The sequence below is a fragment of the Octodon degus genome, unplaced genomic scaffold (genome assembly GCF_000260255.1).
Source record: "Octodon degus isolate 3935 unplaced genomic scaffold, OctDeg1.0 scaffold00014, whole genome shotgun sequence".
Taxonomy (NCBI): domain Eukaryota; kingdom Metazoa; phylum Chordata; class Mammalia; order Rodentia; family Octodontidae; genus Octodon; species Octodon degus.
In genome coordinates this window covers 11,697,898-11,721,770 of record NW_004524590.1, presented here as the reverse complement: position 1 = coordinate 11,721,770, position 23,873 = coordinate 11,697,898, and the positions used below count along the sequence as shown (strand labels likewise).

The following is a 23,873-nucleotide window of genomic DNA, read 5'->3' as shown; positions in this document are numbered from 1 at the left end:
TATATCTTGTGTTAAGTGTGAGGCTTGCCTTATGGGTCCCCCATCCTTTCTATGATGGTTGCATGACTTCCCATGACTCTCAGCTATATTCCTTTTATCTTTTGTGTGTGTGTGTGTGTGTGTGTGTGTGTGTGTGTGTGTGTATGTGGTACTGGGGATTGAACTCAGGACCTTGCGCTTGCCAGGCAAGCACTTATTATACCGAGCTATCTCCCTGGCCCACAGCTACACTCTTAATGTCCTCCAGCACTCTAAACTAGCTACATTCCGCTCTACCCATGTCAGACACCCAACCCTCTGCACCCATTCATTCCAGCATCACCTTCCAGCACATCCTGCATTCCAGACTCCACGCTGATGCTGACAGAAAGCTCCAGAAGCTTCTGGGCTTTTTGAGAAGATTGACCCATCTACAGACACAATGCAGGGTAATCAGTGCAACAGCACGGGAAAGAGAAGTTGCACACAGCCTAGGGGAGCCAGAGGAGGAACTAGGAGCAGAAGAGGTTAGGCTGGACTCGCAAAGGATGAGCAGAAGCTAGTCACAGAAAAAGGCGAAGCAAGGGCCCTGGATGCAAGCGACATGGCTAGCCCGTACTTGCCAAGGTGCAACTTGGTGTCTTAGGATCCGCGCCATGTGCTATGGAGAGCAGCACTATGTGGAAGGCCTTCATGTGCCCACTAAGGTGTTGCTTTTGAAGGGAGCAGCCGCTGAAGGGCTGACGGCAGGGAGTGACTTGGCAGGCCGTGCGTTGAGGTACCCAGGCTGCGTGCTAAGGAAGCCTGAGCTTTGAGGATGCAGGGGACAAGGGGGGACACTTTGTGCTAGACTGAGTATCACAAGGCCTACTAACTTGAGAAACTAAGCAACCAACCAACTAACAAAGCCACTTCTTTTGGCCCAGTGAGAGATGTCCCAAGCCTACTATGCATCAGAGTGATGTTTAAAAAGGGACCTATTCTGCAACTGGTAGAGGGAATGTCAGCAGGGTTCCACGGGTGTTGAAGAAAAGTTCCAAGATCCATCCCTATCTGTCAGAATAGTCACCTGAAAGCACATCTCCACCCATCACAAAGGAGAAATGGGGCTCATCTCCCACACAATTTTTTTTCCCTCATCCATCCACTCATGATCTTCTTGTCCTTCAGAGGTGTCCTCAGACCCACTTCAACTGGACTTTTCCCAGGGATTGCCCTTGGTGTAGGCTCATGGGGTGAGCTCAGAATATGGAGTCAGAGAGGTCTGGGGGCATGTGTCCATGACATCTCACTAACTTTCTTTAGCCCCAGTTCTCCTGCCTAGTAGCAAACTCCCTCACCCCCTTGCAGAGTGGCTACAGGGGTCCAAAATGATGATGGTGGATGCTCAGGGTGGAGCGGAGTGGATGCCCTGAGTGGTGGGAGCTGCAGACCCTGTGTGGGCTTGCCCCACTTTGAACTCTGATAAGTTTTTTTTTGTTTTTTGTTTTGTTTTATTTTTGTTTTGTTTTGTCTTTTGGTGGAACCAGGGATTGAACTCAGACCCTTGCGCTTGCCAGGGAAGTGCTTATTCTACTGAGCTATCTCCCCAGCCCGTTTCCACCTTGAACTCTGAAGTTCAACAGCAGGTATAAGTCTGGAGCCAGGCGCCCCTGAAAAGATTTACCACAGTTTCTTCTGTCATGTCACGCGCCTAACTGCAGACAGTTCTTAAAAGAGACATATCTGCAGGAACCGCTACTTTTGCCCCTCAGGACTATTAGACCACTGCTAGAGAATCATTTGATGTCTTCCTTCAAGGGAAACTAGAGGCATGCCCATGAAAAATGTTTATTTGTAAAGAGCAACACGTGTATTATATGCACTGTGATGTCATTTGTGTAAGATGAAACAGAAAAAATGTCTGTCCCATAGTGGACAGAGCGCACGGTAGGAGTGGAGTGGGTCTCTGTATGTGAAGACTTTGCTACTGTGAATTCAACCAGAGATCAAAAAAAAAAAAAAAAAAAAAAAAAAAAAAAAAGCCTACTAGCAAGAAGATTGAACTGAGTATGTAGAGACGTTTTTTTCACCTGTATTTCCTAAACAATAGTTTAATATTTATTTACATAGCTTTTTTTTTCATATTTTAGGGAAGGGTCTACAGGGTGTTCAGAGTCTCACTACTAGATTGGAATCATAGTGATCCTCCTGTTTACAGCCTCCCAAGAACTGGGATTATAAGTGTGCACCACCACGCCCAGTCTCAATTGCCATCTCAGTGCACCCTGGGGTGGGGCCGGCATAGCAGGCCTGGGGATCAAACTCTTTGTCCCTACGCCCGCTTGCGGGTGCTTTAATCCACTGAGATACTTGGCCAGCCCTTACATAGCATTTAGATTGTATTGCATATAAGTGATTGAGAGATGGTTGAAAACATGAGAAGAGGTGTGTGGATCCTATACAATTACTCAATCTTGCATAAGATATTTGAGCATCTCTGGAGCTTGGTATCCTTGAAGGGCCTTGGAAACAATTCCCCATGAGCAGCAGAGGATGATCATGTGTGTTCTGTGGGATTATGTGAGCACATGTGAACACAAGCCCAGAACACTGGGAAGGCTCACCTCAGCACGTTCGGGCTTCAGGGAGATCAGGCTAGGTCATTAGCTCATATCCGGTGATTTATATTGTTTAACATACTGTATCAAATATTCGTGCCTTTTATGGTCTAAAACTAAAGAAAAAGAAAGACATGAGCATTAATTCCAGATCTGCATCCTATGACCTAACAAGTCGGTCAAGTCTCTAAACTTTGCTGGTTATGTATAAAATGAGAGCAATCTTACCCCACCAAGACTTTGGAAATTCAAACATATAAATTCAGGATTTCATTCCATAAACATTATCTGAGAACCCAAGTATGAGCCAGGCGTCATGCTGGGGCATCAATAGCAAAGGAGGTCAGTGTTAACACTTCTCCCGGCTAGTGACACATGGCCCAAAGGTCTGATTTCTCTGCCACACAGATGGGTGACCAGCAAGGCCCTTCTCACCTTGCGGCCAAAAGGAGGATGGGGGAAAGCTTGGGGCTGTGGGCCTGGAGTCCTTCCCATGTGACTTCTAGGGGAGACTGCTGTTGGCGCTGCTGTGGTTGGGCATCGCCTGGGCCTTCTGCTTTGTGCCTTTTGTTGTTACCACCTTCTTCTGGGCCTGTGTTTCAGATCCAAAGCGTAGGAGAAAAAATAGGATGAACTTCACTGTGGCTTTAATGGTCATCTACCTGATGCTGCTCACAGGAGCTGCTGTGCTGCTGGAGTTCCAAGGTAAAGCAGCCTCTGTTCACTCTGAGCCGGAGCTGGACCCCTCTGATGCAGAGACTCAGGCTGAGAGGACAGTTCTGCGGGCTGCAGATGCCCATCTGCTGGGAGAGAGCGCTCAGTCCCTGGGTCACCACAGGGACAGCAGAGTGAAAAGTAGTCATTGCGTGAGGGGTGGGTGAGGACGCACACTGGAACTTGTGTGGGCAAAGCAGTGCGAATGCCGTGACTGCATGTGGGGTTTGCCGCAAGTGTCCGACATAAATGGTTCCCAGCCTGGGAAAGGGCTTTGTCGCTTGAGCTGTTTATCTAAACATGATTTTACTTCCAGAATATTCCCAATCCAAAGATCAAAGCCAATGAGTCAGCTCCACCAGCAGATACTGATGTCACCCAAACACCTTGTGTACACGCTTGTCATAAACACTCGTCAGGAACATAGGAATGTTGCTTGAACATCTTTAGGTCACGCCAGCATGCTGGCTGTCACAAATTCATACCAGGGCACAGAGGGAAGTCTGACTGCAGGAAGTTAAGAGATGGAGGGTGGATGCCATAGACGTAGCTTTAAAGATGCTCCAGGGACATGTAGCGAGTGTGGAGGAGGATATACACTCAAGTGTAGAACAAGCTCTGTGCTCACACCAGGTTTCAACAGCACATGGAGCCTGCGCTTATGAATTCAGGGGATGCAGAAGTCATGTCCATGTGACCAAAAAAAATGCAAAGGATCAGCTCTGATGAAGTCCTGGAAGTAATGCTGTGTGTGTGTGTGTGTGTGTGTGTGTGTGTGTGTGTATTCCAGTCCAGAACCTGCAGTTCCAGATCCTGAAGCATGATTTCCTCAATGAGACATCTGGGGAAAAGTCCTTCTTGCAGTGGTTGGCACACCCGATGCACAAGGCTCAGAGCACGTCAAAGCTGCAAGACCTACAGGCCCAGCTTACTGAAGTCCAAGTCAGACAGGAGCGCATGCTGCAGCAGGTGGAGAGCCTCCCTCAGAAAGCAGGTTTGGCTTCTTCCTCTCTGGGCTGTGCTTTTCAGAGATCTTGGTTTTCATGAATCACTTTCCTTGGCGAGAAGAGATTCCAGGGTCTGGCCCACCGACACTCTGGGGACAAGGCAGTGGATGAGAGGCCTGTGAAATGGGTATGAAATTGGAAGATGGTTGCTGTGGCACACAGACCACAGGGGAGGCCACAGTTAGGTCAGAAACCAGGGACCAAAGGCCCAATACAAACAAAGAGTGGACTCTGAGAGATCGGGGCTGGAGCAACCAGTCCAAGGTCAGGGCTGGGTCATAATGTTCCCAGACACAGCCAACCATGAAGGTATGTGAAATGCAGAGCTTGGCTGAGCTCCCAGGACTCCTCCATCCAGCTGGCTCACAGTGGGCTGCAGGGTGTGAGGGGACAATTGAGGGCTCCAAGCTAGTCCAGACAACATGGGGTCCTCGGACAGGGGATGGGGCAGCTGAGGAAGCATCAGGGCTTGAGGTGACGCATGGACAGTGGTGGATGCACTTGAAGTGGCAGATGGGCAGGAGGAAAGGAGCCAGAGGTGGAAGTGCCAAGCCCCTTCCCAGCTCCTTGCTCTGGCTCCAGTGTCCCAGCAAACTGGGCCTTGTGAGGGTGATCTCATGAGCTACAGTCCAGGAGGACAAGTCCATCCAGAGGCTGTGACCTCCCCAGGGAGCAAAACAAAGGCTCAGTGGGGCTGTGAGGAGAGCCTGGAGCTGCAGGCATATGCACAGAGTAGGACTGTTCTCCTGCCCTCAAAATGTGAAGGAGCTCTTTGGGCCAGCACCAGAAGCTGTTTGCTTGGCCCCAGGAGCTTCTGCAGATTGGACCAGGCAAAGCCTGGTGCACAAAGCCAGTCCCACCCCCTTCTCCCTTCCTGAAGCTCTTGGGTACCTGCAGCTCCTGGGTGAAATAGCAAGTACTTCCCAAGGTCTTTCACCTGAGCACACCCAGGAGATTGAAGCCTTTCCTCCAAGTCATGCTCTCACTAATCTGACTGAGGCTTCTGCTTCCCATACAGTATAGGGGAACAGCTTTTCAAGTTAGAATCTGGGACCCCTTGAAGAGTGTGGGACTAAGCTGAGGGGGTCCCCACAGCTCAGCCTGAAAGCCTCTGTCCTTCCCTTGCAGAGTTGCACAGGATCAAAGGTGAACCAGGTGCCCCAGGTAGGTTCACTGTCCCTTTCCTAAACCTTCTCTGGAGGGCTCCCTGGCCCGTGCCCTTCTGCAGCTATGTCCAGCTGACCTCTCTTTGCCTCTCAGGAGACCCCCTCAAATGTATCAGCTCTTTGCCCCTGACCAGCTCCTGGTCTCTGCCCTCTGCTTCCTTGAAATGCTTCCCCTCCTGCTCCTCCCATCTGAGCATCACCACCTGCCCAGGCCAGCCAAAACCCACCCCCTCTGTTCCTCTCCCCAGCTCCCCAGCTTCTAAGAGCCTCTCCCCTTCTCTCCCATAAGCACTTTTACCTGCCACTTAGGGCTTATCACCAGGGTGGTGTGCTCACTCCCATTGGTGCTTGTCCTGTCTGTCCTGCAGGGCCATCACTGTGGCCCTGCCTGGGACAGAACTTTTCTGGCCGCTATTGATGAAGAAAGTACGGGTGCTCACTGGGCCCACCTCGTAAGGGTGTATTAGGGGATGATGTGAAAAAGACATCTGACAGTAGCCTGTGTTCTTTAGAATTAAGCCTGTGGTTTGTCTACCCTCTTTCCCCACCTCAGACCACATGTGTGTGTTGCACACATGCACACACTCATGTACACATGCCTCCCTGTTCCATTCTAGCTGCTGGGTGGTTGAAATCTTACCCTGAAGACAAATAATTTTGATGTTCTGGGGACAGCATCCTGGGTGCTGTGACTTCTTGGGAGTGATCCACCTCCCTTCTGGCCAGGGGGAGCTGTGAGGTAGCCCTGCTCAGCGCAGGAGGGAGAACCTGAGGGCCCGCAGGCCTGAGCACAAGCCCTGGGTCTGCCCTTCACAAGACGGGTGATGTTGAGCAAGTGATTCATCATTCTGAGCTGCTGCTGTCCTTCCCTGCAAGAGGAAAGCAGTGATCAGATGCAGGCAGGGTAGGGCAGGGCCCTGCATAGTCAGAGCTCTATGGTGCTGTTACTCACATCACTGGATATCACTGACATGCTTTTGTTGGAAATATGAAAAGAATTTTGAACAGCCCCCAGCTGATGGGTATTGGCTCCTCTCCTGTGAGGAGCAGCTTTTCTGGCAACTTCTGACACTTCAGCTGTTGGCATCCGAATTCCCTTCTTTCAACCCAATGGAGTTGGTCTGATCTTGAGAATCCTCCCCCTCACCCCACCACTACTAGTGCCACTAGGTTCAGAGCTCCAGGCCCAGACGGAGAGCCCACCCCTGCTGTGGCTGCACTGTCTGTGTGTTCATCTGTCTCTCTCTCTTGGCTCCAGGGCCTTCATGGAGACCCAAATCAGCAAAATCTCACACCTTTTGTATAAAATGGTGTCATATTTTTATATAACATATATACATCCTGCTGTATATTTTAAAGCCTTTCAGATTACTTATAATACTAAAATATAATGTAAATGCTGTATAAATAGTTGATGTATAGTTTAGGAAATTATGGCAGAGAATGTTTATACATGGATACTACAGAGGCAAATTATCCCCAAATATCTTCAATTCATGGTTGGTTAAATCAGAGAATGTAGAACTCAAAGATGCCAAAGGTCTACTGCATAGATTCTCCTGTTCCATCTCCCCATATCTCCCAGAGTATCTGTCAATCTTTGACTTGTCTCCCTTCCCATCCCCATCTCCCTCTCCTCTTCCCTCTCTCCCCTTCTCTTTTCTGAAGCCCAAAGAACAGAGATAGGAAACAGTATTTCCAGGAGCTGGGGCACCCCCTGCCTTCCCAGACTCCCTACCCAGCCCCCGGTTGTCCATAGGTTGTGCCCTCTGTCCCTTTCCCATGGTTTGCCTTGTCTTGCCTGCTTAGTACTCCTCAAAGATGCATCAAACTTACTGGAAGAGCATAGAGGGGCAGGAGAGAGGGTATAGAGCTTGCAAGTTCCTTGTTTTGCATAGCCTGCAGCAGCTGCTGCCAATATGGCCCTCAGCCCAGGCCTCTTGGACACCATGGGGAGAATAGCACCCCAGCTGACCTTCCCAAAGGCTATTGTGCAGTCCACCTGCCCCTCTTTCCTTTCCCTGTCCTTTCTGGACTTCTTACTTCCTTCCAACAGTTGTTTATTGAAATCTCTATGGAGCAGCCACTGCCATAGGCCCTGGAAATGAGACCGGAAGTAGACTAGCTCTTGCCCTCTCTGGCCTTCCCCTTTAGGGAGGAACAAAGCATGCTGGGGCAAGGTGCCTGGCAGCATGGGCAGACCCTTGCATGAGGAAGTGTAGGGAGGCCCTCGCACCTCATCCCCAGGCCAACAAAGGTTGCCAGGAAAGCACTGAGACCACCGCCTGTGTAAGGGCCCTGAGGCAGTCAGTGAGCTTACTGAGCCAGGGACACAGAAAAGGAAGGTCCTATCCATGAAGTCCCAGAGCAGGGGAGCAGAGGAGAGAGGGAGGTGACCGTGGCAACAGCAGGCCCAGAGTAGGCTGAGGTGGGGAGGCGCCCCTAGAAAGCACAAGGCACTTGCCCTCTGTGCCTTGCCAACCTTTTACACTAATTCTAAGCAGCTATTGGTATTATCCCCATTTCATAATTGAGGAAATTGAGGCTCCGAGATACATGAACTCCCTTGGGATGACATAGGCAGACTTGGAGGAGCTAAGTGGGACTCCCAATCCAAGGGCCAGGCCACCATGGTAGAGCACAGACAGGCTCCACGGCCTAAGAGGGCAATGCCAATGGGGGCAGAACCTCCCTGGGCAGCCCCTACAAGAGGCCTGGACCCAGCCTGGAAGAAAGTGAGTGCTTTTTCCCAGAAGTGCTGGGGTCAAAACCTTCCAACCCTGGTCTGCTAAGAGGAGGCTTGGTTCTGCAGGGTCAGTTGTCCCCCTGCCATGGTGCTTCTGAGGCTGAGACCTCTGTCTTCTGCCCGAGGAGCACAGAGAGCTCTTTCACTGGGTGTCCCATGTCCCACCACCTCAGGTCCTTGTGCCCAAGAACTCTGGGAAGTTGTCACTATTATGTCACAGACAAGTAAGCCAGGAAGCAACTGTTCGATGCTCTGGGGCTCCTTTTTCCTGAGACACCGCACAGGACCTCATGTTCAACTACAGTTCTAGTCATTGATTCTGCTTCCATCTTCTGGACTCTGTGACACGCTACCACACTCTGAGTCTTTCAAATTGGAGTACACTTCTGCTCCGAGCTCAAAAACTCCCACCAGCTCCCCTACGACATGCCTTTCCAAGGCAAAGGTTTTACCACTGGGACACCTGGAACCCACCAGCTCCTTCCCAATGTGTAGCCTTAGGGAAGTTCTGAGCCTCTCAGAATGCCAGTGTCCTGGTGATTTGGGAACAAGCAGCCTGTGCCACCCACCTGGTTGCTGCGAGACGCATGAGCTCTGTGTGGACAGCATGCCTGGAAGTGGTAGAGAATCTTGCAACCTGCAGAAAGTACTGGTCCCGCGCCACCAGAGCTTGCCTGAGAGATGTCCATGTGGTCCCCTCCAGACATAACAAGTACAGTACACCCATTTTAGTGGCCAGGAAATTGAGGTCCAGAAAGATGAAGAAGCCTGCATAGTGCCTTCTAGCGAAAGGGCAGAGCCAGTCCTTGAATGTAGATCTGTTTGACTAAGACTCTGTAAGAAGACATCTATGCAAGTATTTTGGGTTGGTGTTTGCCTTCTTGGCCATGAAGCACCCTCTGCTCTCTTCTTTTCTACCTTCCACGGCTATCAGGATAAGCCCAGACCTCATATAAGCCAGGCAAGCCCTCTGCCTCTAGGCCACATCCCCAGTCCTGCCTGTGCCAGTCTTATAGGAAGGAATTTCTCTTCGTCTTTTGCTTTTCCTTCTGCAATTTAGGTTGCCCATGGTGCTCAGTGAATTGGTTGACTGAATAATTGAGTGAGAGGCATTGTTGCCCCACCCCATCTGGCCAGCTCATTTGTGTTTCTGCTCCTCCTCCTCCTCCTCCTCCTCCTGTCTTCCAGGTCCAAAGGGGGCCACGGGTGAGCCAGGAAGGCCAGGCGAGAAGGGAGCCAAGGGGGCCGTGGGACCAGCGGGAAGCCCAGGTAGGAACTTTGTCTCCTGGCTCTGCAATCCTTCCCCTGTTTGGTGCAGGGTGTGCTCTGAGTTCCCCTTCCCTTCCAGGTCTCCTGGGACTCCAAGGCCCACCAGGCAGGAAGGGAGATCCTGGTGAGTAAAGAAAGAAATTCACAGCTGGCTTTCTCAGCCTGGGGACCCTGGCTGTGGACATCGCCCAGGCTGCAGTTTAAGTTCCTCAAGAGTCTGTAAGGGCTGGTGGCTGTCCCAACATTTGGGATGGATTGAGAGGTAGGAGGAAGTAACTGGCGTGGCAGGAGGGCAGGGCAGCGTAGCAGCCCCTAGGTGGTAGTGACAGAGGGCACCCCGACTGCGAGGCCTGGCAGGCTGCAACACCCCTGCCTGGTCCTCCGCTGGGGTGTTCAGCCATAGAGCCCTGTGAGGATAGTCAGGCTTCTCCACTCATCAGGTACACGAGAACCAGGCATGTGCGCCTCTGTGCCATTGGCTGTCACCTAAGCCTCAGGGCACTGGGGGCTGTGGATAATGACTTGAAGTCCAGGACCTTTGCTGGGAAAGTATTAGGCTCCATCTTTTAGGCTGTAGCTTAGACCTACCCAGGGTCCTATCGATGACCCCGTCAGAGGGAGTGTGGACTCACCTGTCCCCCCCAGAGGACAGACCCAGCCCAGAGCCCGTGACTGTTACAGTACACGCTGAGCTCCACTCCCTCCCTCCAGTCCTGAATTCCCCAGGGCTTAGGCTGCAGCTCCGTAATGCTGTGAAGACCGTAAGGCCTTCTCTGGGAGAGTAGTGCCAGAGGATTTCTAAGGAAGGGAATAAACAAGCCGAAACTCTAAGCCTTGGGCTGCAGAGGCAGAAAGAAAACAGCAGCAGTCATTGAAAGGCAACTTGTTAGCAGGGACACCTACCAGGGAACTGAGTTTTGGAAGAAATGTAATAGACAGGGTCCTAAAAACCCTATTGCTCTAAGTCTCTAGCAGGTTTTTTTACCAGAGATTTTAAGCAATAGGAAGGAAAGCATATGATGCAGGGAGAGGCACATAACACATTCACACCTCTTGCACACCCATGTGCTCACACAGATCCACAAACCCTCATTTGCAATCACACATCTACCCATATAATCACATCCTCACACTCACACACCATGCACTTGCACCTCCACACTATCTTACACTTACACACAAGAGTATATTTGTGCATGTATGTGCACATACTTAAATTCTCATGCCCTCATGCACAATCACAGTAGCACACATACACACTGCTACACACACTCACACTTGTGCTCACACAACCTGTGCTCAAGTGCTCTCATACTCTGGCCTTCAGAGCTTGGTGCAAGGCAGGCTCCCTCTGCGGGTGGTGGAGCTTCCTCCTTCTTCCCTCCTCCCTCCTCCTGGAGAGAAAAGGACTTGAGCCAAGGACCCAGTGATGTGCTTCAAGCAGGAATGGAGCCTGGAGTCTAGCTCCTCTTCAGCCTGCTGACCTCTGACTGGACAGCACTTCTTTCAGCATGGAAGTGACACGCTAAAAACAGGCTGAAGACACAGCCGCAGCAGAGCCACAAGCAGTGTGAGCCCAGAGCCCACTTGCTTCCACACTGGGGCACTGCTGGCTCCCCCAGGAAAGGCTAGAGAAACCTCCCACATGCCCCATACTAGCCTGGGTGTGTAGGAGGGAACCACCAATTCTCTGATCCATTTTTGTCATGGGTGTTCAAGCACTAATTATGAACCTGCTGAGTACCCAGTCATGGCCAGCCCCATTTTACAGACAAGGAAACGGAAGGGTGGAATATGTAAGTGACATTTCCAAAGTCATCCAGCCTGCCAAGTAGCAGAGCTATGATTCCAATCAACCCACTTTACTCTAAAAGCTTGTCTTCCCTTGCTGTGTGGAAGCAGTTCTTGGGTGCTGTCTTGTCTTTGGCAAAAGAGAGAAAACTCTGCCTGGCCCCAGCCAGGGCTTTCTTTGTCCGAGGTGAACAGGCATGGAGGGGGTGGCTTGCAAAGGGCACCATGCACCCCTCAGGGCTCCAGAATGTCAGCTAACTCAGAAGCCCAGGCCGCAGCAGCTGAGCTCTTCTTTCCTTCTCCACAGGCCTCCAAGGACCCAAGGGCATGCCAGGAGAGCAAGGAGCCACTGGTAACTCAGGCTTCCCCTGCTGGGGCCCGGGACGCGCTGTGTGAGGCCTGGGAGCAGCCGCCCTTTATGTTCTCTCTGCGAGTGCCAGCCTGGCGGCCGAGGGCAAACACAGCCCTCTTCTCTCAACTCCTAGCATACTAAGCCAAGGCAGGAGCAGACCCCTCTTCATTGGGCAAACCCTCCCCTCCCTCTGGACTCTACTCACTTTTCCCAGGCCTTCATTCTAGGGACGGTGCGACCCCCTCATTGCCTGTTCTCTTCACAGGCGTACCAGGCCCTCAAGGGGAGAAAGGCAGCAAAGGCGATGGAGGGCTCATGGGCCCCAGAGGAGCAACTGGGGCCAAGGGAGATAAAGGGGACCTGGGCCACCCAGGTAAGGGCCATATTGGGATGGCGGTGCTCACAGGGCAGCTGGAGGGAGCAGAGTCCCTTGTTCTGTGACATCACATTTGTTTAGTGCTGTAGGCACCTCTGCGCACCAAGTATGACCTCGCCTTTCCAGGTGAGCAAAAGCCAAGGGTGCAATATGAGGGAGGACAGAGCTGTTTCGTGATTAGTGAAGCTGCCCAAGCCGTGTCAGTAGGTCAGACGGGAAAGCTGGGGGCTTTGGCGGAGCTGAGAGAGGAGGGCTGGCAGCGAGTGTGGGGGGTTTGTCTCTATAAGGAGATTGCTAGAGTGCCCTGATTGATGGAGCATGACTTCAGGCGGCAGGCCATGCCTAGGAAGCATCGCAGGTGATTCTGACCTTGAGGATCTTACACCGCAGCCCAAAGCGCTGCCCTGGGGCTAGAACCTGGCCTAGCACCTAGTGCTCCTCAGCTGCCTCTTGCTGCCAAGCTGAGGAGGCCGTGGATGCCACGCGTGGAGCCAGGCAGGCTCGGTATCCACCCTGCCCTGCACCAGCCAACCTGTGTGAGTGGGCACAGGCCTCAACCCTCTGTGCTTCAGTTCCTCCGTTTAGATGAGAACAATAACTCACCTGAAACAATAACCAAGTGTGCAGGCCTTGCAGATCCGGTAGGAGGCTAGCGGTTGTCTTCACAGGGCTGGCCACATGGTAAACGATAACCCTTATGAGTAGCAGGGACTGTTCCCTGACACAGTCGAAGGGAAAATCTTCAGCTCCAAGGAGAGACAGACCTGGGTTCTGATGGCGCTCAGTCGCTAGGCAGCCTTGAACCAATGGCTGAACGTCCCAGAGTCCCAAGTCACTGGCTCACCTCAGGAAGAAGATGATAATGCTGACATCTAATGAGGGTTAGCTACAAGGGGGTGCAAGACACACAAGATGTATGACACTGGACCTGGCAGAGAGGAATCGTTTCCCTGTAAGAAACCACTTTCTCAAGTGTAGAGCCCTTAGCAGGGACATGCTAGCTGCTCTTCAAATATTTTTGTTGTTGTTGTTGTTGTTGTTGTTTTTCTTTCTTTTTTTTTTCTTTTTAATTCTCAGGCCATCTGTACAGAGTTGAGTTGTTTCTACCTTTCAGTTCTAGGAAGACTTAACTATTAGCCTGAGAAATATATTTTTTGTTTTACACATTATTGTTCTTCTGTCATCTTTTCATTCTCCTCTCTTACAGGAATCTACTTACATGAGTTTATATATTTTACAAAGGTACATAAATACCCAAGGATATACATGTTGGCATCATTTAGTGCATGTGTGTGTTTTAATGTAAATAAATGGTATGGTATTAATAGATTTCACCTGAGATTCTTCTCCTTTCCTCCTTCTCTTCCTCTTCCTCTCTCTCTCCTCCAGTCTTTCTCTCTTTCTCCCTTTTGAGTGGTACTGCAGATTGAACCCAGGGCCTTTGCACTGAGTTTCCCACATTGGACACACAAGGTCACACTAAGTCACTAAATTGCCCAAACTGTCTTCATACTTTCCACCCTCTTGCCTCAGCTTCCTAGAGTGCTGGGATTATAGGTGTGTGCCACCAGAACTGGCCTTTATTGTACTTTAAACTGTGCTTGAAGTTCTCACCTCATTTCTATATGTACCTCATTGGCCTGACTTCCTGGGTTTGTTAGATGCAATGACAAAAAACAAAACAACAACAACAACAAAAACACATTGCTCACTGCCTTACATAAAAAAAGAGAAAGACAGAATTTATGGACTTATACAGTAACCTAAAACAACCAGAAGTTAGTTTTAGCAATTCTGCCTCTGAGTATATTCAAAGACATGCATCAGGATACCAACAACAGGATCATTTGTAATCTTAGAACTTACCTGAGGCAGAAGAATCAAGAGTTCCCGGCCACCCTGGGCTATTAGTGAGCTCAAGCGCTGTGTGGACCACATAATAAGATCTTGTTTCAAAGAAGAAATAAAAAGCAATAGTTGTGCCGTTCTGTAGCAGGACGCTCTTCAAATATTTGGAAAGCACTTGTGTGGGAGAAAGCAGACTTGCTCTGGGTGGGGCCAGTCAAGGAAAGAGGCCGGGGAACAAGAGTGATCGGAGCTTGGGGCTGACCTGTGATGAACACGCTGACTTGGCCCTAGAGGCGGCGTTTCCTCGTGGCGCTGAGGGCCAGTCTTGAAGCAGGCCGAGGGGTGGGGAGCAATCTCTGAGGAGCCTCTGAAGCCAGCTATTTGGCTTCCTGGGAGGCACTGTGGCTCATCACCCTTCTGTGTGACAGTATGCCAGGACGCATTCCTCCTCTCTGCTGGTGTTCTGTACCATGCAACCCGGTTCTCTGTGATTGCTTTCTCTCTCAGAGGGGAATGGTCATTCTTTAAGCCCAGCTCCTAAACTTTGCACTGATTTCACTCTAAGCTCAGGCTCCAAAAGGCTGCCTCTCTCCTCTTTGGAGCTTTGCATCCCACTTTTTCATTCCCTGGCAGAAATTTGACATTGTACCTAAGTCCCCAGTGCCATCTTATTAGGGTAGGGCCAAGAATAGCTTTGAACAAAACTCTGTCCTAACTAATCTATTTGACAGCCTAAAAGATTGTCTTGGGGTGACATAGTCCTCCTTAGACTTGCACCCCATTTTGCCCCAGGGGGTGGGGTGGAGTTGGTGACATTCACATCAGGCCAACAGGAGATATCAACAATTTACTGAATACCAGCTGCCCAGGGGGGCACTGCTGAGTGAGCCCCGTGTGGTGTGGCTGCAGCCTACTCCCTGCCACACTGCACTTTGGCACTGAGAGGAAAAGCCCCAGCCCTGTGTGGAGCTTCCCTCAATTGGTATGCACCAGGCACTGGCAGAAAAGGAGGAGGGAGCGGTGGAGGACTCAGGAGAGGACAGGAGGGACAAGTCCTGCATGTTGATGACAAGTGGAAAATTTGAAATCCTGGGAACCAGGGAAGCCCGCATTTGAACTGCTAGCTAGAACAGGTGCTGCTACAAATGTGTCTCTCTATCATTAATGCCCCCAAAATTGCCACTCTCAGAAGTAGGGACCTGCTTTCTAGAATATTCACATTTCAGTATGAAGGGCTTTGAAAATAATTCCCAGAGTGTAACACACTAAAACGGGCCCAGAAATGGGCTGGCTGAGCCTGGACGCTGGTCCTTCCTGAGGTGTCAGAGCTCTGACTGGGTCCTGGGAGCCAAGTGGCACGGCCTTCTGAAAACCACCATCTGTGCCAGATCGCCTTGTTAATTTCTCAGGAGTTTGTGTCCTGTCTCCCAGGAGTTCTACTTTGAGCACCAAGTAGGAACTCCAAGAGTTTTGAGTTTAGAATGTGGGTGGGATAGGAAGTATTGTGGTGGGAGTGCCCGTCGGGTTGTCTGCCTCCCATGACTGACTTCGGCTCCTTCTTCTTCTTCTTTTTTTTTTTTTTTTTTTTTTCTTTTCAGGGATTAAAGGGGACATAGGCATGAAGGGAGACACAGGGGTCATGGGCCCCCCTGGGCCCAAGGGGGGCAAAGGTGACTCAGGGAATCCAGGTCTACCAGGTAAGAGGCCATGAGGCCAGAGCCATGGAGCAGCCACTTTTTTCTGATTTTTCTCTAGGAGTTTGAATCAAAGGACAAAAAAGAATCTTAAAAATACTCCTTCATTTTAGGTGTGGCTGGATCTCCTGGAGCCAAAGGTGATCAAGGTAGGAAATGGGGTCACCGGGCTTCATTCCAGCCTGCACAGCCCTGGGCAGAGTCGAGTGAGGGCCCTGACTACCACCTTTTGTTTCATCATAGTATTGACTAGCATGAAGTACTGGGGCGTCTTAAAAACCTGGCCCCTAACGGGCAGGCGGGGATGTAGCTCAGTGGCACAGGCTCCTGCCTGGCAAGTGCAAAGACCTGAGTTCAACTCCCAGTACCAAAAAAAGAAGAAGGAAAGGAGGGAGAAGAGGGAGAAGCCACTTAAAAGCCTGGTCCCTCCTCCAGCACAAGCCAGGTTTGAGCGACAGCGCTCTTGGTGGCATCATTCTGGCCATCACACCCAGAGCTGTGGAGCCGGATGTCTGCGTGATCTAACTATGTACAGTCCCCAACTCTGGAGAACAAATGGCAGACAGCTGCTGCTGCTAATTATCCTCCTAATAGAGCTAGCTCATGGCCTCTAAGGAGACAGGGGACAGCTGCTGAGGAACTAGATAGTGTTGAGAAGCACAAGGCTTGCTGCGCTGAAAAGGGGTGGGGGGTGGGGTCATCCAGGGTCTCAACCAATGACCACTAGCCTCATGGTCACCTCTTAACTTCTAGGACAAACTGGAGTGCCAGGTATTCCAGGCCGTCCCGGAGCAGTGGGACCTTCGGGGCCCAAGGGTGAACCTGGCAGCCCTGGCACAACTGGGTTAACAGGTGAGATCCTGCATCCCACAGCGGGCCTGGGGAGTGACGTTTGGGCTCTGCCCAGCCCTGATGCCCTCTGTGCTGTCTGTCTTCTAGGACCACCAGGGAGACAAGGGATTCCAGGACCTGAGGGCATCAAAGGAAGCAAGGGCGACGCAGGTAACAAATGGCGTGTGAGCAGGTGTGTGTAAGGTTTGGGGTGTCATAACCAACAGGGAGGTGGGGGGCTACTAGCAGCCCATGGAAGGAGGTGGAGTTCTGCTGTGTTCTGGACCCTGAGGCCCCCTAATAAAAGAAGGTGGTTACCCCTGACCCTTTGAGCCCAAGACTTTGAGCCATTCTGTCTCTGCTCTGGGTTCCTGGAAAGCCCCAAATGCCAGTGCCATAGCTCCAGCCTCATGGAAGAGAGCAGGACGCCTTGCCCTGGTGGCCACCAGCTGTGTGCAGAGTTTTCACTACTTCTGACCTTTTGGGGTGGTGGTCAGCACTCGGCTCAGCAAGAGGGTCGTGAAACCCCTTCTTGCAATTCGCCTAAGGGACAGGCAGAGCAAACATTGGCCTGCATGAGTGGAGCTCGCCAGTTTACAGTCACCATGCCAACTTAGCCTTTATGCTTTATAGTCATGTTGCTATCATCCACATCATAAACAATCAGCCAATTTGCTCTGGACTGTATGCTGTCCTTCCAAGGTGCTCTTTTTTATGAACCACTCCACTAGTGTCGCCCAGTCTCCAGGTTCAGGTCCCTCTGTTGATTCCGTTCAGTCTAGACAGTCTGTGTCGGGTGCCAGCCCCACCCAACCTGGAGAAGTGCGGGAGACAGACCACAGGTGCCTTGGCTTGGGTGCTGGGATGGAAACTGCCATTTGGAGAGCCAGGTGCAGGCAGTAGTGCTGTGGGTGTGTGGGGTGCAGAGTAGTGAGAAAGGGCTTGTGCCTGCCGAGGATGCATGTGGATGGCCCATCATGACATCTCCTGCTGGAGTAGAAGTTCGTGATTTGTCAGACAAAGCAGACTCCCTCATCCTCAGGCCACATTACAGGCCCTCCCCAGTTCTGGCTGACGAAGCAGTGGATTGATTGGCTATTTGTTCATTCATCACTACCTCCTGGTGATCCTTGACTTGTGGGCTGTGAGCTCTGGAGTTTTCCTGGATATTGACAGGAGCCATGATGAAGGCAGCCTCTGTCCTCTGCTCAACCCAGCTCAAAGCCTTTTTGTGTCTCATACATTGGTGTGCGCAGGGGTCCACTAGCTGATCCCATGTAGAGGACTCTCAGAGGCCATTGTAGAGAGGCTCTCTCTGAGTGTGAAAATCAGATGTCCTTTCCAATCTTATGCCTGGGACTCTCTGGTCCCTTATCTAGGGTCCACCTGACTGCATCTGAAGCCTGTAGTCCCTGAGTTTTCTGTGTCTTCCTAGAAATGGTGCTTTCCTTACTCAGTTGTAAACAGTAATTGCATTCTGTCCCTTCCCTCATTGCCAAATTCAAGATTCTTTACTAAGGAGTGATAGGTGCAAAACATGATTTTACTTACAGAGGTCCTTTGTCTCAAAATTTGAGCCCTCTGCTGCCTGAGGGTAGAGCATATTTCCTCTCACACTGAACCCTGGGAGGGCCGGAGTGACAAGGGCCATGTCCACTAAGGAGCAGGACCATTTTTGTGATAATGCAGGGGAATATGCCCTGGGTTAGTGGTATTCAACATCCAAGGTCAAAGCACAGTAAAGTGTGTAGTCAAGGTTGAAGTCAAGGCCATGCTGGTTCAAAAACTCAGGGAGATCCCCGAGGATGTCCCACTCCACTCTGTCTTGGAATGTTCCTCCTCAGCCACTCTTTTGGGTGGTACCTTCTCCATCCATCCTGGTTCAGAAAGGATCAGACAGAGGCAATTGAAGATTTTCTTGCTCTTAAGAAGAAACACGAAGCTCCCAGGCCCTGAAATTGTTCTGAGCTACCATCCAAGATCCCTCAGCAGTTTTATCACAGACCATTGAGTATGGGATTCTCTATCAGGCAGCCTGGGTGATAAGGACTAACCAGTCCTATCCTAGGGCTTACCTCTTAATTCTTGCTGCCCAAGTAAACATGATAAATTACATCTTACTTTAGGATGTAGAATAATTAACATTTATGTAAAATGAGATAGGTGTCCCACCTGAGTCCAGATGGTTGGCTTATCAACTTGCTGGTGAAATTCCCATCGGAGGCATTACGGCCACCCAGGGCTATCATCTCGTTGGTATATGGTGCTAGAGTTATGAGCTCGTGAATTTCTGGAAAGATTAGATTTGGTGAGCTCTAAAGTAAGACAAGGCGGGGCAGGAGTGTGTGAGCCAGACCTCCTCATCTCATCCTGGAAGACAGTGTATGCTCGCTAGTGTCAGCACGTCGGTATTCCCCAAACTAAACCTGCTATGGTGATTGGCCATAATATATCAGCCAGATTGTCAAACTAATGTATTACCCATTTTGTAAATAAAACCATTAATCTCTCAAGATTATATCTGGCCACTTTGGACAAAAACAGAAATTACAGTACACTGGTTTGACCTAGGTGACAGCTAGATTTCATTAGTGAGCATGAATTACAAACAACAAGAGATCCATTTGTTATTAACTTTTTCTCTAGGCTGAGACTTCACTGTGCTCGCGACTTTACCCCTGTGGTCTTAGTTCATCTATCCACGCAACTTAGTCTTTCATTCTGTTTTTCAGCTAAGGAAGCAAAGGCTCAGAAAGTATAAATCCTTTGCTCATGGACTTGGGGTTAGCCCTCACTTGGTCTGGGAGCTAATCCCAAAGTCCAAATCTAAACTTGTGTGTTTGCAGATTTTATACAGAATGACACAAAGTTGTTATGTTTGTTGTATAGAATGATGCCAAGTTGTTCTAATTAGTTGTATAGAACAGCATAGAGTAGAAGAAGAAGTTAGAGATTCCCTGTCTATGTGCAGAACCTCCATGATACATGGATTAATCTTGACTGGGTCACAGAACCATCCTACCTTTGTTGACTGTCACTAGCCTCATTCCACCTGATTCAAATGAAATCAGGTGTCTTCAGGGAAGGAGAAATGAGATTCCATTTGTTTTTCTTTGAGGAAAATAAACTCCATATCTTATTAAGTAAGATATTATACCTATCAGAACTTTCTCCAACATGAATTTCATTCATCTATCAGAACCAGACTTTTATTCAACTCCTTAACCTCAGTGTTTCTAGGCTTTTCTCTTTCAAAAGATTGCAAAATAATAACAAAATTTTTGTTCCACATCCCTGAGCCATGTTGAAAAGTAAAGTTCAGAAATAAGGAAGCATTTCAACATGGAATTGTGGCATCCATCTTTTGACTATTTCTACTGTAGGAAGTCATATTAGAAGCAACAAAAATCACTTAAGCTCCAAAATACCATGTGTGGTATTTTCTAATGATATTTGATTAGAAATCCTTCATCTCAGGGGCCAAAATACAACAACTGGAACTTATATTTTACTCTTGAGGCAAAATCCAAGTGCACATAACTTGAAAATCTTGTTCTCATCTGCATTTTGAGATATTTGCAGATTAGCAACAAAGATAGTATGTAATAGTAATTATGTCCTATAATGTGAAAATACTTCCATAGTTAACTCCACTCTTCATATCTAAGCACTTGGGTAGTTCAAGAATTAAGTCCTACCAAATTACTTAAAGATCACTTATCAAACTCTTTCTAATTTTCCTCTAACTTATTTGAGCAGCAGGATGCACCACTCCCTTCTATGTCCCCCCCACCGCCACCAGCCATGTGTTATTTATACACACAAGAGACACAGCTTGGTGTTTTAGGTACTATTCTTACATTTACTAGGCTGAACCTAGCCTAGACATTGTGATGATTTTTAAGGAAGTTTCTCAGTGTATTGGAGATTTCTAACTTTAACTCAAAAGTCAGGAAATCTAATCTTCAACTTGGACTTGCTTTTGGTCAGACAGTTAACTATGGGCCAGCCCTTGACCATGGTGGGCCTCAGTATCCTCCTGGGTGGTATGTGACCAGTGTGGAGGACATCCAGGTCCCTACCAGCTTGACAACACTCTGGCCATTTACCCTCAGAGCACAATCTGTGATTTTTACCAGAGAACCCACAGAGCACTACACAAGAGGAAGACTTGTCCTATCCAAATGTTTTCTTGTGTGAAGAACTCATTTTTCTAAAAATACATTTAAAATAAACACTTGAGTCCTCTCAGCTTGCTAAGCTTGTGAAAACCAGTTTGCTTATAGTTCAAGGGTAGCCTAGCACCCATTTCTCCCCGTGTAGCTTTAGGATGTGCAGTTTTCTAGATCCTGCTTGGCAGCCCCTTCGCTCTCCCAACATGCACTAGCTGATCCAGTCAGGGGCTGCTTCGTAGAGAACAATGATTGCTGTCCTTTGATCCTCGTCAGGGGCCCCTCAGAGTTCAGCGAAGCTTAGAAAGAAATCTCACAAAACATGATTCTAATTTTCTTCCTTTGAAGGGGGCATTTTGAGAACAAAATTGACAGCCATTGGAAACATGTCGAAGAAGGCATTTCATCAGGGGCCAACCCCTGCTGGTGAACATGGCTCAGGAGAGTTCTGGCGAGTGTGGGGTGGGCGATCCTGTGGGCCAAGATGGTAACTAGGAGAAGGTGGCCTGTGAGCTGGTCCCTGAATAGAGTGAGATTTGCTCAGGGCACTCATGTGGTCTCTGCACCACCACCACCACCACCACCACCACCACCACCACCACCAGCAGCTCTTACTAGAAATGCAGTTTCTCACATTCCCAGTCATGTCCCACCTGTGGGATCTAGTGAGTTGCTTCTTAACCTAGTCTCATTTTGATCACAAGCTGCTTTGACTTTGGCTTTCCTAGGAAAGGGATTGCTCAAGAGAGACTGGCGATGTCATCTTTGGAGCCAAATGGAAGCAGGAGCAAAGCTCTAGGTAGGGGGAGCCTGACCTGCAGGAGAACAAAGGCAGCCACAGGGCCCAAGTGGAGAATGAGTCTGGGTAGCAGCTCGACTTTATCGACTTCACCATTCACTCTTGTGTGACCTCGATAAATCACTTAGCAGCTGAGTGTCAACTTCTTCCTCATGAGGGAGGAAAATAACATTACCTCCCAGGTGGTGGGAAAATGGAAGGAAGGCAGTGCGTGTAAAGCCCCTGGCACAGCGCAGCCACAGCACACACTGAGCTCTGGAGAGAGGTCTGGGACGAGAGTGTGAGGAACATGGGGTGGGGAGAGGTCAGGCATGGGACCTTGGGCCTCACGAGCCGGGGCTTCACTGCTATTCCTGTCTTGTAGAGGTTACAGGTCTTACATTGTGCCTTAGTTACTTTGTCACAGCTGAGACAAAATACCTGACACCCCCAAGTTGTAGGAGGAAAGGCTCATTTTGGCTCAGACTGTGGAGGTCTCAGTCCATATGCACCTGGCTGAAGGCAGGGTGTCATGGTAGAGGGACAAGAAACAAACAGTCCATGGCAGAGCAGAAGTAGGCAGCAAGAGGTAGGTCTGCCTTCTTTCTGACCCTTTATATTCCATCCAGGCAACAAACCTATGGGTTGGTACCCCCACACCCACGAAGGGACTTCCTGTTATGTACACCAGAACTATACTAACCCAATGAATGGAGTAATTCAGTTTTGACACACCTTTAGTCCATCATCGTACACCTTAGGTCCAGCCACCTCCAAGAAGCCCCATCTGTGAGCTTGTGAGTATGTGAGGCATTAGGGGGATATCCATAATAAAGCCATAACACAGAGTTTTAGAGAGCAACCAGAGAAGGGTAGGTCTTTCAATGGGGAGACTAAGGGAGGTTACAGTGCCCTGGGGCCCGACCTTGCTTCTAGAGACAGGTTCTTGAAGTAGAGATTCCTGTGACATGTTACCCTCTTGGACTGGGATAGAATGTTCAGGATCTAAGGTGACTGTTTTCCCATCCAATGACTACATGATGCATCTTTTCCTCTAGTCTTAACACTTGCTGTTCAGATGCAAGCAGGGAAAACAGAGGCATGGACCCCCTCTGTTGGGTGGGCATGGCTAAGTCCTTGCAGGCCAACAGGATACACTTCCTGGTGCTCATATGGCTCCACCCCCAGACCCAAGACACTCTTTACCTCAAGGGAAGACACTCGTGGAAATGATGCACAGTATCCTCTTGCCCCCCTCTTTAGTTTTGGTGGTACCAGGGATCAAACTCAGGATCTTGCACTTGCCAGGCAAGCACTTATTCCACTAAGCTATCTCCCCGACCTGATTCCCTGGCCCTATTTTTGTTCAGCACTGGATGGACATAGTGCTCAGCCCCTGACATCTGCTACTTCATTTATTCTCATGATGGCCTCATGAGACAATGAGCAGACTCAGACAGGGAGACTGAGGCCTCTCTGGGACACCTGTATCAGAGTCACAGGGCAGAGTCAGACTCAAGCACTGAATCTGAAGCCACTTTAATGTCAGGCTGTGGAGAATGCATGTCATTGATCAAGGAAGGCCAGGAAAGGCTTCATAATTGGTAACATTTGACATCTTTGAAAGGTTTGCAGGCTAAAGCTGAGTTCTCTGGGTAAATCTAAGGGCCAAGGCATTTGAATCTGAGAGATCAGGGTGTGCACCAGTGCTTGGGCTGTGCTGGGGCCAGGGGCTGGACTTGAAGCCTCCTTCCACTTTTGGAAGAGCCTCTCCTAGCCATCAACTCTGTCCCCAGCCCTGGGGCTGGAGTAGTTGCCTTCTCAGCACTTTTGGATTCTCTTGGTTTTCCGATGTTGCTCCCAGGTAGCACCAGGCTTGGCGTTATCATCTGGAATTCTCAAGAGGCCGGGCATGACCTTCACCTTGCTCTGCTCTGACCAGCACATTGTATGTGCTCAGAAAATTTAGGCAATGAAGTTGATGATAGGGGTCAGAAGGAAGGAAGGTCCCCAGGCCACTGCAGAGAGGGTAATGGTTTCTGGTGGTCATCAGAAGGGCGGATCGGTGGACAGGGCTAGGCTTGGGTCTCACGTAGGGAGCTCAGCAAGGATGTGGCCACAAGCATAGATGCTCCTGACCGAATGACGCACCCACCCCTGTTACTCTCTACTAACTGCTACTTAACAGTCATTAATGAACTTGCGTTTTCCCAAGTTTGTGTAATTGCCTTGGGGAATCCTGTTCTTCCAAAATGGAGACAATACTGACCTTAATGCTGCTAAATATACAAATCAGGATTTCACACTAGCCTGGCAGAGCATGAGGCAAGGGGTCTTCCACAAGAGTTAACTGAATAAATGGAGGAGTGGGTATCAAGAAGGAGCTAAGAGGAAGATGGCATGAAAAGAGGGGGACCTCTCACTGGAGCTATAAATAGAATCATCACCAGTGATTGCAGTTATTCTTTTTCCATTTTCTAAGCCTGAGACCATTTAGCCACGTGAGTATTTAGCTAACTGAGCCACAAAGAATGAACCTATATATATATA

The 23,873-nt window shown here is 49.6% G+C and overlaps 1 protein-coding gene across 1 annotated transcript in view; it reads left to right on the top strand.

Annotated features, from left to right (window-relative positions):
• Positions 1-23,873, top strand: part of Marco (macrophage receptor with collagenous structure) — a 40,607-nt gene that overhangs the window by 11,368 nt on the left and 5,366 nt on the right. The window contains exons 2-12 of the mRNA XM_023709669.1: positions 3,183-3,284; positions 4,084-4,287; positions 5,429-5,464; positions 9,401-9,481; positions 9,561-9,605; positions 11,580-11,624; positions 11,890-11,997; positions 15,447-15,545; positions 15,656-15,691; positions 16,296-16,394; positions 16,482-16,544. Coding sequence (XP_023565437.1) covers positions 3,183-3,284; positions 4,084-4,287; positions 5,429-5,464; positions 9,401-9,481; positions 9,561-9,605; positions 11,580-11,624; positions 11,890-11,997; positions 15,447-15,545; positions 15,656-15,691; positions 16,296-16,394; positions 16,482-16,544 — 918 coding nt within the window. The remainder of the gene's footprint in view (positions 1-3,182; positions 3,285-4,083; positions 4,288-5,428; positions 5,465-9,400; positions 9,482-9,560; positions 9,606-11,579; positions 11,625-11,889; positions 11,998-15,446; positions 15,546-15,655; positions 15,692-16,295; positions 16,395-16,481; positions 16,545-23,873) is intronic.